The sequence below is a fragment of the Hippocampus comes genome, unplaced genomic scaffold (assembly GCF_001891065.2).
Source record: "Hippocampus comes isolate QL1 unplaced genomic scaffold, H_comes_QL1_v1.1 scaffold176, whole genome shotgun sequence".
Taxonomy (NCBI): domain Eukaryota; kingdom Metazoa; phylum Chordata; class Actinopteri; order Syngnathiformes; family Syngnathidae; genus Hippocampus; species Hippocampus comes.
Window position 1 is genome coordinate 407,263 of NW_017805826.1, and position 13,822 is coordinate 421,084.

Sequence of the window (13,822 nt, forward strand, 5' to 3'; positions counted from 1 at the left end):
TATCAAGTGAAATGACTCCCTTTGCTGTAACCTCACTGATGTTTAGGGTTAATACAAAGACAGAATATTTATCATGTATTCATGAGGTAATGTTGGTAATAAATGGGTTTTGTTGAGGGTTATAGTGGATGCAGAGGAGATGGGTCGTGTCAGCTGTGTCAAAGTGTGTGTGTGGCCTCATGTTTGGGAATGGCTGCTCTAATTAATGAAAACACACCCATTTTTTTTTTTTTTTTTTTACACCTCACACGCTCGCTGCGACTACAGGATCCATTGCACCGTTGACTTTGCTATGAGCAACGACATCTTACATGAGTGCTTTTGCAATATGTGATGGAAATTGTAATTGAAAGGAGCCGTGAAACGCATTGTATTATGGTACCACTGTTGCTGCACTATTCCCACGGGACATTTACTGTAGTGTGCTGCCAAAGTAAATAAAACAACAAAACAAGATTTAAAAAAAAAAAAAAAACAACAACAACAAACGCATCACCTCACCAATTTTGGTTGCTCCATTCAGACGTGTGGCATTGGTATCTGTCTCACTACTTGGGATGCCAAAATCTATCCGGGGGTTATTATGTAATTCAAAGCGAGGGGGCGGGGCATGGACAAGCAAGGGCTATCGCCACTCATGGCCAACGTCATCGGTGTCGCCCCTCCTTGTCAAGGGCAGACTGAGACCATCCGCAACCACTGTCACTTGCCATCTTTCATGTCCAAAAATAAGGCCTTGCATGGGTGATCAGCGCAGTGCATTTTAGTGTGCACTGTCTTTATGATGCGCACATGTTGTTCTTCGTCGGTGACAGCAAATTCTTTGGGTCGGCAGTGGTGAACGAGGCACCGAAACGAGGAATCGGAATTTAAAAATATGAACAGTTGCAGCACAATTGGAATGTTCATCCCAGTTCCAATTGATTTTTGAGACTCAATGCCCAACCCTACCTACAAACTTTAATGTGGAGGCTATCACTGGAACATGAAATAAACGAACGGGAATATTGCTTTTCCCTGTTGCTTCCAAGAGACATTATCACTCGCTTCATCATGACTCTTATTATGCAATAGGTTGTTATCCATTTGTGCGGCTTTGTCGAGTCACATGAATGCTTCCCCAATCAGCCAAACAATAAGTGGATTCCCAACAGACTGAATGCATGTTCAACCCGATTCACAACACTGCAGACACTGGCTTGCTTGTATTTAAATCCCTTGCAGCAGAATCACTCGCTATTTGAATATTGGGAAAAATGTCACAAATGACTTGAAATGTGATTGAACAATATCAATGAAATGCTTTTATGTAATCATGAAAAAGAACGTAGAATTGATTATCCGCATCCTGATTAGGGCTGGGGAATATGGCTGAAAGTCTATCACGATATACAGTAGTTCATATTGATCGATATTGAAAATCCATCCATCCATTCATTTTCCGATCCGCTTTATCCTCACAAGGGTCGCGGGGCGTGCTGCAGCCTATCCCTGCCGTCTTCGGGCAGCAGGCGGGGGACACCCTGAACCGTTTGCCAGCCAGTCGCAGGGCACACAGAGACATACAACCATCCGTGCTCACACTCGAACCTAGGGACAATTTCGAGTGTTCAATCAGCCTGCCATGCATGTTTTTGGAATGTGGGAGGAAACCGGAGTACCCAGAGAAAACCCGCGCAGGCCCGGGGAGAATATGCAAACTCCACACAGACCCTGAACCTCTGCACTGTGAGGCGTACGTGCTAACTAGTCGATCACTGTGCCGCTCAATTTAGGTTGTTTGATATGAACGTACTGTATAATGTTTAATCTTATAATAAGAGGTCAATTAAACTATGAAAAACTCAATCTGGTCAATATATAGCTTAAATAAATGCCTTTTTAAAATATAATTTGCTAAGCAGGGCTCGGTGACATGGCTGAAAAATGTTTATAATAAAAGTATTCCATATCTGTCAGTATTGATATTTTTTATTCATTAATTTCAATTGATATAAATGTATTTAGAAGAAGAAAAATCTATGAAATTATTCAAGATAGAATAAAAGCATGACTATTTATTCAGTGTTCCAACAATGTAAGTGTAGCGAGCTAATACTCTCCGGGAACGTTTGCATTACAGTTGACCAAGCATTTTAGGACTAATTTATGTCTTGAGCAGGCTGAATGTTGCCAGTCGTGCCAGTAGTGACAGTCCACTCATGTTTCACTTGCCTGTTTGGGACTTGAGTGAGATGCTGAGGGTCGCAGCTGGCTAACACCAGAGCTATAGCATGTCAAAGACAGGGCGCTCCTTTCCTGCTTCACCACGTATCCATCCAAAGGTGTATAATTGGGTTAATGTGCATAATATAACACTATTGAAAGAGTTGTACTGAGTCAATTGGTCATTTGCTTGAACAAAGTTAGGCCACAGTCTCTTAACTGTTTGTTCCTGCTACTAATTACTATTAAAGCTTAAAAAGTATCAGTTAAAAAAAAAAACAACAACAACAACAAAACTATCAAATAAAAACAGTTTCCCTTCGCCAATCAAGGAAATATACCTTTGTCAATTGCCTATTCCAAGAGTGTGCGGCTCTGTTTGGAAATGCGCAGAGAGCAAGCGCACATGCTTTGAAAATGCCAGGGATAATGGACCATCTCGTTAATAATGCAGCACTGGAATTGCACTGCACAACCCTTTCTTTGTGAATCTAATTATTAGTCGTGTTCTTGTCTCTCTCGTCTCCTCAGCACATCCTGACAGTGCTTTTAAAAATGTCTTCCATTTTGTACATCCAAATTGTTCTGCTATACATTTTGGGCAAGTAAACAATAAATGTTATTCTCTTGGCACTGCTGTTATTGTAATCTCCATTTATATACGCTTGTGAGAGTTGTGGTACAACACTATTGAGTGATGTCACACTCCCCAGTCATTAAGTCTTGTGTCTTGAGAAGCATTGGTGATGTCCAAAGAAGGGGGATTAGCCATGTAATCTCTGCAGCCACATTAAATCATTTTGACGCTTAAATGGCAGACACTGTATCACCCTTTGGAAAGCTGGCAGGGTCCATATTGCTCATCTGATACCGTCTTGCTTCTCTGAGAAATTCATGCTCAAACAGAATGATTGCAGAGAACATGAAAATGTGTAGTCAGTTGTTTTTAAATAATTTTGGCAGTCATGTCTACTTGAACTCAGAATTATTCAACCTTTGTCTATTTATTTTCAAAAACCACAAACGGAGCATTTTGCAGTCTGTCAGCAAAACAAGAGCAATATATTCTTAAAATCGAAACACAACTAAACCGAGCATTTTTATAGTTTAAAAGTGGCCATCTTTTGAAAGTTTGGGTGTTTAAAATAACATGAGAATAGTTTTCAGTGCATCTGCATAAACAAATTGATTCAATGCTTTTATCAGTGAGATATAGGGACTACTCGAAATGTGAAGAGGCTTAACGGTTGAGCCTCTCCTGCCTTCCTTTCTGTTTACATTTTTAGTAATTTCGTATTTCCAGCCATCTAAAATAATGATACCACATTGTAAATATTTTTTTTTCCCTCTTAGCATTGGAAATTCTTTTCGGTTTTTAAACAATGATCTTGCCGTGTTCTGTGTGTTTTCAAACCACAGAAGCCACTCACTCACATGTAGTGGCTCAGCACTCGATAACAAATTGCTATTTAAGCATTGGTTTACGAGTTCAGTGTCTGCATAATGGAGAGTCGTTTCCGCTCAGTGCTTTCTGGTTAATGTGATGGATGCAGAATAGATGGATGGATGCCTTGTGATTTCAGTGAGTCAGACATGAGGTGCTCATTTGTCCTTTCACTTTTCCTCCTCCTCCTCCCACATAGATTTGATTAAAATTATTTAATGGAGGGCGTAATGAAGAATATTAGATCATGTTGAATGAATTTGTTTGGGTTGACTTCCCCTTTAAGTGTCTTGACATGTATCACCTTTTCAAGTCATCAGGTGAATCCTTGGTGGGTGGGTATGGCACAAATGTGGACATGTTTTCATATGGCCACGTGTTTACAGAAGCCAACCTGGACAACTCAAAAGCCGATAAAACAATCTTTTTGCAAAGTTGGGCGAAGAAAGCAGCCGTTATATTTTGGTCAGGGTACCGATCGAATTTGATTTGTTCCCCTGCTATAGTTAAAATTAGGGATGGGCTTGATAATCAACTACCATATTTTCCGCACTATAAGGCGCACATAAAAGCATTCAATTTTCTCAAAAGCCTACAGTGCGCCTTATAATCCGATGCGCCTAATATATGGATCAATATTCTGATTTCTCAGACGTATTTTAAATGTTCTGTAAAGCGCTTTGTAACAGCTGCAGCGGTTGTGAAAGCCCTATACAAATAAAATTGTACTGTATTGTATTCCCTTTAGCATAGCTCCATCTAATGGATGTATAATGCAATCCCAGCTACTATTGTAGCTTCTATTCTATACGCCTTATAATGCTTTGCGCTCTATACTGTATATGAAAAAAAGTTTTAAAACAGGCCATTCATTGAAGGTGCGCCTGATACTCCAAAGTGCCCGATAGTGCGGATAATACGGTAATTGATCGAGGAATACTGATGATTTGAGTATCATGAAAAAGTTGATTTATTTCAGTCATACTATTCAAAAAGTGTAACTTGTGTAATGCATATGTTCATTCAGTCTGTGTGACTGATACATTTCAAGTGTTAATTCATTTTAATTTAGATGATTATATCTGAAATCTAATTTAAAAAAATTCAACATTCTCCGATCTCAGAGTGTTTTTGAACATGATGCGTTTTTCAAACAAAAAGTCTTCATAAAATATATAACCTATGCTCTACTGAGTGCCTAGTTTACATTTGGAGCATTTCATGTCTCACTTAGCTCAACTATATCACCGAAGTTCTACTTTGCTGCTAAACTAAGAAGAAAAAAAACAATAATAAGGATCATGAAAACTAAAATAGATCATTTTGTAGCATGTGCCAGAAAAGCATGACACTGTTTTCAGCTAAAACAAACTGTAATGTCTTAGTGGGTTTTTGACTCTCCTCCATGATCCTTCTAATTATCCTTCAGTCAGTTGCTAAGCAGCAAGGCCAGAGCTTGATACAAGTGTTGACGTACGTGCGAGAGCACTTCCCAACCCTGATGAAAATACATCTTTTGACTCTGCTGGTGTAGAGACGCATTGATGTGTAATGAATAAACAAACATCCAGTATTAAAGGGAGCGGCAATGGCTGATTTGGAGGGTTTTTTTTTCTTTTTATTTATTTATTCTTTTTTTTTTTTTTTTTTTTTGCAGAATACAAAAAATGAACATGTAGGGCCCATTAAACAGAGTTTTCAGCTCTGTTTGTATTGTCCTGATGGGAAATCAGACTGGCCATGTATTGGTCGGCATTTTATTTTATTTTATTTATTTATTGAAAGGTCAAAATAATTCTGAAGTACAAAGATATTGCCAAATGGAACAGCAGCATCTTAGTTTAATATTACACAATGTAAGGTTTCTGGTTCATGTGATGGCAAGAAAAAGACTAGAGGCAGGGTAAAACAAAGAAAGAAATACATCCACACAATTGGAGGGATTCCCCAAAAATCTTGGTCATTTGTTTAAGCTGCTACTTTCTAAACTCGATTATGCAGCATCTATTGTTCAAATAGGAATCTAAAAAAGGAGCCTGCCATCTGTTAGAGGCTAAGTTGATTGGCAAAGGACTACACAAATGAGCCATTATCTCAGAAAAGATGCGCTTGTTGTACATAAGGAAAAGAAAGCAAAGAGGGCTCAACATTGACATGAAAGCCAGAGCTGACATTCCAACCAAAAAGAGCCGTGCACCAGACGAGAGTAACCGCTTATGCGTCATACTCCCCAAGATGTTTGGACACTTTCATTTAACAATTGACTTCATGCAATTCTACCCATCTTACACTCTTGAGTGAAAAATAAACCTTTGTATATGGTGAGGTACTGTTTGCCGAAATGTAGATTAAGCAATTTTTAATTTCCTCCCAATAATATTTGACCCCATTAGCTCTTTTTTTTCTTGCTCATGCTAATGTCTTTTTGTCATTTTTTTTTTTGTCTGTTCAAGCTCTGTGGCGGCGAAGATGACCGCGTCACGGTACCGTCCCACATGGGAGCTGGCCGTGGACCCCCTCGTCTCATGTAAACTGTGCCTTGGAGAGTTTCCCGTGGAGCAAATGACCACCATCACACAGTGCCAATGTATCTTTTGTACACTGGTGAGTAGCAACCTGTCACCTTCCTATGAATAAATTGTTAATGTCAGAAAGCTACGATTAATTGTCCGCACACGTGTTGCTGGAATCTTGAATCTTTACTTATGCCTACTTTAACCTCCGAAAATAGAATGATTCCCTGAATATTTTTGGGTTTATGGATGTACTCACAATGCTTTGCAGTGTCCATTTCTGAAGGTTAGGAACTCACAAATGGTGTTTCTGTGATCACACAAACAGGAAGTTTTTCACTGTCACATACCAACATTTCCCCTTTATTTGTTTCAGTGTGAAAAATGTGCGACAGTATTTAAAAGCTGCTCAATGCTCATCTTTTCAGTTAAGATGTTTAATTCCAAATTGTATGTCATCAGACCTTTTCATTCTCAGGGTAGAGCAAAACTCTTGGTCTGGTGTTAGCAGACTATTCGCTGGGATGATTTGTTTCTGTTTGTTTTTGTTTTGCATTCATTCATCTGCCCAGACTGTCAAACTGGTATTATTTGTCTCTTCCCTGCAGTGCCTGAAGCAGTATGTGGAACTATTGATCAAAGAAGGCCTTGAAACTGCAATTAGCTGTCCAGACTCAGCCTGTCCAAAAAGAGGGCACTTGCAGGAAAATGAGGTATTGACACGGTCATTCAACGTTGTGATGACTCATGGCCAACATAACCACATGCTCTGCAGTTTGTTAGGCTTGTAAACATCACATTTAGCCTATATGTCCCCAATTTGGTTTTGTAAGCAGTATTTCCCTCAAACAAATGTAATAATTTTATCTTCAATGATGTGTAACAAACATTTGCACATCAACTTGTATAGCATTATTAGCATGAAATAAGGAAAGTAGTGGCTCACCTGTCTTTTTTGTTTTTTTGTTTTTTCCCCTGCGTCAAACGCTTCTCCTGTTTTGCCTTCATGTGGATGTCATTTGGAAAGTGAAGCATTGTTCTCTCCATCCTCCTGGCACTGCTCACAGCAGCTGTTTTTTAAACCAAAGTACACCCTGAAATGGTTGCCAGCCAATCGCAGGGCACACGAACAAACACTTGCGCTCACAATTACACCTAGGGACAATTTAGAGTGTTCCATTAACTTGCCACGCATGTTTTTGGAATGTGAGCGGAAACCGTATTACCCGGAAAAAACCCACACAGGCACGGGGAGAACATGCAAACTCCACACAGGAAGGCCGTAGCCGGAATCGAACCCTGCACCTCTGTACTGTGAGGCCAACATACCAACACCGTGTCGCCTGCTCTCTGTGTAATATTAGATTGTTTGAGGGATGAAACTTAGTGTCTCAGTATCTCATTTCCTCTCAAGCGATTTTGAGTACCGGTAATAAAAATACATGAGAACAATAGTATATTTTTGTCATCTATCAATTAAAAATATGCGCGATTCTTAAATTTAACTGGATATTATTCCTTCCTTTTCTTCGGACCCTGTAGATTGAGTGCATGGTGGCCACGGAAATGATGCAGAGATACAAGAAGCTTCAATTTGAAAGAGGTGAGTCAATGCAAAAAAAAAAATGGACAAAGATGTCACTATTTAGCTTGTGCGCGCCTCAGCAGGGCTATGGCGTGCTCAGCGATGGCCAGTCTCACAGGCACGTGCATCCTCTGAGCCCCTTCTGTGCTCCTCCCTCATCTACTGTATTGCACAGCGACACACAAAAGGGATGACGACCGTGGAGACTGGACACGTGTATCTATACTGAGTCAATCATTTACACACGTTGGGCATGGTTGCCGGCGAAGTACACACACACACACACACACACACACACACACACACACACACACACAGCAGGGCTTCAGGCAGTTCAGACGGGGCTTCAGCCACATAAATCATCACTATCAACGTGCTCTATTGCTTCCTCTCCACATTAGTGAAATCCTTGCAACCTCGAAACCATCTGAACTGCTGTAGTCATGGAGAAGCATGTGCAATTATGAAATGTAAAAAAAAAAAAAAAAATGTCGGGAGGTCCAAATTTTAGATAAAGAGATGAAAGTGGATGGCAGGTTCTGTGTTCTCGCTTACTGCTTTAATTGCTTTTGTGGTAATGACCACATTTGCTGAGACCTCTGCCGCTTTCGAGAACAGTAACCAAGCAACGCATTCATGCTTTTATGGCACTCAACCTGTGGGTTCACCGCCTACACGCCAGCGCAAACTGTACATTGTACTTGGCTCTGACTACAGGAATACATGCATGAGAAATTAACAAATGGGAAATCAGGGGGCCAGTCAATGACCGGGGAACAACACCACACGTTAGCGTTGTCGCATTGCTTTAGACTTCACCTTGCTCTAAAAAAAAAAAACAGTACTGTCGATCATCCTGAACATTTGAATGGATTTATGAAATGTCAAATAAAAAGTGTGTGTTTAAAAACTAAATAAAAAGTATAAATATATATTTTCACATAATCATCTAATATAAACCAACATTTGGAGATCCTCTAGTTTTTTTTCCCCCATTTGGATGGTTATGATAAACAATGTTGACACGAATGGGGGTGTACATACGCACAGTACTTGGGTCCATAGTTCTCCAGATCTAGTCACATGATCCGAAATCTGGGCCGACCATGTAATTTTCAGTTGACCAGTATCGGTTGGAAACATTTAATTTACGTTTCATAGGCCCTAAAAAAATACATGTAAATCCTGAGGCACAAAGATGTTGCCAAATGGAACATGAAAAGCTAGTTTGATATTATTTACACCAAAAAAAACTTTAGGTTTTGTGTGGCGGCATAAGTAAGACGATTGGCAGAAGACCAATGCTTGTTGTTTTTCCAAGGAAAGTTGCACGGCAACGATCCCCCCCCCACCCTCTTATATATATGAACCAATAAAAAGACCACGCATTATAGGGTGAGTTGAGTGACAAAAGAAAATCTGTATCAAATAGGTCCATCTCTAAGCATGCGTCATCAGGCGGCTTATCAAACTTTGCTTCGAGGTGACTCACACAAAGAGAACAGCAATGCCAAAACAACTGTTACAACATTGGTATTCATTGTATGATGTACCTCAGTTATCCTTCATCATTCATCGACCGTTTAAGATCGTTATTTTGTTGCTGCACAAAGTGCAATTTATGTTCTTTTATTTTGCAGACTGGTTTCTTTTTTTTTTAAGACAGTTTTATTAAATGTAATTTGTGTGGATCATTTTGTGTTGCACCAATGATGCGCTGTAAAGTTTGTATTTACTTGGTTTGAACTATTGCTGCTCACAACGTCAGGAACTTGTAAATGTACCGTGCCGTTCTGCATATTCATCGTTTCTCTTCGATTATAATGTTTTAAAGTTCGAGACAAGCCAAAATCGAAATCCCACCTATATTTTGATGAATAATCCAGCCCTGTTACCTACCAATTGTTGTTCTCGCCTTGATTGCGGACAGAAATTAAAACAGCAATACACAGCTTTACTGATAAACTTCTGAGCCATTCTTGGGCACGTTTTAACTGTTTGCACTAATTTGGACTCATAATTCATTAAAAATTGTTTTTTTTTTTTTTTTGGGGGGGGGCTGGGAAATGTATCCATTTTTAAAGGGAATGTGTCAATGATGGCAGCCTGTTCATTTTGTACCATCAGAGGTGCTGTTGGACCCTTGTCGGACGTGGTGCCCGTCCTCGACCTGCCAGGCTGTGTGCCAACTGAAGGAGGCCGATTCACAGGCACAGCCCCAGTTGGTCCAGTGTGCCGTTTGCACACTTGAATTCTGTTCGACCTGCAAAGCCAACTGGCACCCTGGTCAGGCCTGCTTGGAGAAGAATCTTCCCATTACCGCTTTCCTGCCAGGAGAGAACAGGTATCGTTTCTTATTTCCTACATCTTAAGTCACAGGCCCGCACGCTCTTGCGCAACGTGTGACCTTGGCTTCGAACTTTTTACATATTTTAAATAACAATCACATTTTCCAGTTGGAGCAGAAACTGAACAAGTGAACCAATGATAACGCCATGCAGCAGTATCATGTGTCAAAAGGCATTGTTTTGTCATAACTAAAATCTGATCGCTTCTTCAAAACCTACTTTTACAGAGATAAATAAAACGCACTTTTGCCAACGTAAGTTTGACATCTTTACCCAACATTTATCTTTGTAGCAACAAGAAATAGACTTTCATGAACAAATTTATTTTTTAAAATGATTAAAGGCAACCTATTCATTTACTCACATCTCGATAATCTAAACAGGGAAAATATATTCAACCTGATTTTTTTTTCAAATTCAAATGTCAAACTGTGATCCAATAAACAAGCAATATGGTGTATAGAATGAGCATCTCATCGTAATCCACCCACAGTTTTAATGAGGACAAGCACTATTCATAAAAACAGATGGATCAATAACAGTATTTTAAACCCATGTATAATTTTTTTTTCCTTTTGTTGAACTTGACCAAACTAAAATGGTGTGCAGTTAACTCTGTTGTCCATTCCAATGTTGTCCCATAGGTTTGCTGGATTCGAGGAATTATTGAATTTCAAAACGATTTACAAGAATTTACTTGAAATTTACATAATTTCAGATATAGTTATTGATTTCTATGGAGAGTGTCCAACTTAATATTTCCATCATTCTTTAGCTACACTTTGACAGAACATTTGTCAAAATGGAACGGAAATGTCCTTTGCTGTGCAATGACAATTATGTATCGATTCTTTTTTTTTTGTTTCCCCCTCCCCTATCCAATTTGAAACAGAGGAAAATCTACTTCAAAATTTGGGAATAGGATTTCCATAAAAGAGCAGTTATTGCCATTATAATTCTAAATTGTTAAAACAACGCTTGCATCAGTAAATTATGATGTAAATTTGAATCGATTTGCGATCGCAGTGACAAAACTACACTCGCCATCCAACATGAGTCATTCCACTTCGAATGAGTCAATATATTGACAAGTAGCGATCGATGCGTCGTACTCTGCCCACCTTACCTTCGTGCCATTTGTCAATAAAGTGCTGGATTCATGAAGTGCATCCAGAGTTTGAAGCTGACAGCCTGCCTGGCTGACTCTGCCATCACTCCATCTTAAATTAATAAGAAGGCTTGAAACAATATGCGGCAACTAAAATGTGGTCTTACCTGGGCACTGTGCCCACTTTCAGCATGGAGGGGTTCCAAAAGAGTGCTGCCCCCGAGACGCACCGCATGTAGCTGACCCATTTCTCTGTGATATCCTCTTACTGTGGAAAAAGTCGTTAGGCCTGTCAAGGCTTCCTCTATCAGAGGCCACAGTGGAGGCAGAGAGGATTAACAAGTCTACTCTTAGAACTACATTCGTCGGTAGCAAGCTTATTCTTTGCACACCTGACCTTTTATCGTGACTTTTAAATTCGGTGTGAGGAGAAACGTAGACCCGATCCAGCAAACTTTGGATTATTGAGATTACTGATTCTGTCCTCTTTCTAAAAATGCTGCTGCGTACACACACTGACCCGTGTTTAGGAACAGGAGTAGTGCAAAAGAATGTTCAAAGCTGCCAATTAAATAAACATGCTAAAGTAGATTTATTTGATTGGCCTTTGTAGCGATTGCTTCAGAAATAAAAACTATGTGGAGCACACAAAAACTAGAGCAATCCCTTCTTGCATTTTCAGAGAACATGAACAATTTAACGCAGCGTTTGAGTGAATAGTTTTACTGTCCGTTGATGATGAAAATGTGTCCTGTTTTACATGTCTTCTCGTTAAAAAGACTCTCCTCCCGGGCGTCACTTGGTTTTATAAGGTACAACGAAAAGCATTCAATTTTCTCAAAAGCTGCCAGTGCACCCTATAATCCGATGCGCCTTATGTATGGAGTTAGTCTCTTTATATTCTCCATTGAGTTGTTTCCCTGTTAGTGTTCCTATGCCATCTATTGGTGATTATTAGCAGGAACCATTTTGTAACCTGAAAGGGTTCTGCTCGACACTAACTGACATGTGCATTCGCCAACACACACTCAGATAATTACTTTGTGAGCTCTGCGCAGCCATTATGAAACGAAGATAATACCAAAAGCATAGTTAACTACTGACTCAACAAAGGAAGAAGGAGTCAAGCAAGACTTAGAATGATATTTCGCCCTTTGTGGATGTGAGCCCACAAGGTTTATTGAATCGGTAGTCTTCATAACTTTTGTCTTTCATTTATTGTTTTGTAATGCCATTTGTATTTATGTTTCATGTCCGTGTTTGTGACCTCTGTTAAAGCTACAGCGGTTGTGAAGGCTCAATATAATTAAAGCTGTATTGTATTGTTTTCCCGTTAGCGTAGCACCATCTAGTGGATCCATAGCGCAACCGCAGCCACCATTGGAGCATCTATTCTTTGCGCCTTATAATGCCTATATATGAAAATAATTTTAAAATAATAATAATAATTTTTGAAATAGGCCATTCATTGAAGGTGCGCCTTATAATCCAAAATGCCTTATAGTAAAATACAGTACTCAAAAATCAACTTCAAAAGCTCCCCACCACAAGGCAGCCGCCCGCTTTGTCGCTTTAGCACCACCATCTTGACCACCTTCCCTTTGCTCCCTTTAACACCCACCACCGTGAACTCTACTTCTTTGTAATTGGCCTTCTCGTCACTCACTTTTTGTTGCAGCTCTTTCTATAAGAATAATGAGGACGACGCCCCCATCAAACGCTGTCCGAAATGCAAAGTGTACATCGAACGGGATGAGGGCTGTGCGCAGATGATGTGCAAGAACTGCAAGCACGCCTTCTGCTGGTACTGTCTGGAATCCCTTGATGTGAGTTGGCCCTCACCCTCTAATAATTCAGACATGTTTTCTCGAGGAAGATACAGCTTGAAAAGCAAGGAAAAGGATTTCATTGCATGTTTATTTTTCTGCAATCCACTGGATGATAGCAGGAGAACACTGCATCTTATGTAATAGCACAAGGCTGGGGAAAAAAAAAAATATATATATATATATATATATATAAATAGGTTAGCTTAGCAACACATATATATATGCATACACATATACGCTTGTTCTCTTATGTCTTGTTCTCTTTCTCGGTCTCTTGTGTTATGTAACTAGAGCTTCCTGTTTTAAAAAAAGATGGCCCAATCGACCTTATTCTGGACCGATTGCCATATTATTATTTTTTTCTTCCAAAGTATGATCTTGTTTGTTCTTTTGTTGATTTATCTTGCTTTGTCGTACCATCGGATGGTTTGTTGCATTTTGGGGCTATCTATGCACATGGGCAGAAAACTATAACAACAATCTATAAGAAAGAGGAAGTGTGTTGTACATTATTACTCATGCCCTCCTTCTACCCGCCTCTTTTGTCGCCTTAAAAAAAAAAAAACCCTCACAAAGACTGGGCTGAGTTGAAGGGAGAACTAACTGCTAGAAAGTGTTCTGCATGTCAAACCAAAGGCATCTGGATTCCTGGGCCGGTTTATTAATTTAAATGTGGACGATGGACTCTGGATCCGCGGGACAATAAGAAAGAACAAACTGCAGCCCCCTTTTTTTTTTTTTTTTTTTTTTTTTTTTTTTTTTTTTTTTTTTTTTTTTTTTTTTTTTTTTT

General features: G+C 39.5%; 1 protein-coding gene across 2 annotated transcripts in view; it reads left to right on the forward strand.

Moving 5' to 3' along the window:
- Positions 1-13,822, forward strand: part of rnf144aa (ring finger protein 144aa) — a 32,859-nt gene that overhangs the window by 7,085 nt on the left and 11,952 nt on the right. For both annotated transcript variants that reach the window (XM_019887198.1, XM_019887197.1), the window contains exons 3-7: positions 6,103-6,253; positions 6,771-6,875; positions 7,705-7,765; positions 9,875-10,091; positions 12,882-13,029. In XM_019887198.1, coding sequence (XP_019742757.1) covers positions 6,119-6,253; positions 6,771-6,875; positions 7,705-7,765; positions 9,875-10,091; positions 12,882-13,029 — 666 coding nt within the window. In that variant the 5' untranslated portion in view covers positions 6,103-6,118. The remainder of the gene's footprint in view (positions 1-6,102; positions 6,254-6,770; positions 6,876-7,704; positions 7,766-9,874; positions 10,092-12,881; positions 13,030-13,822) is intronic.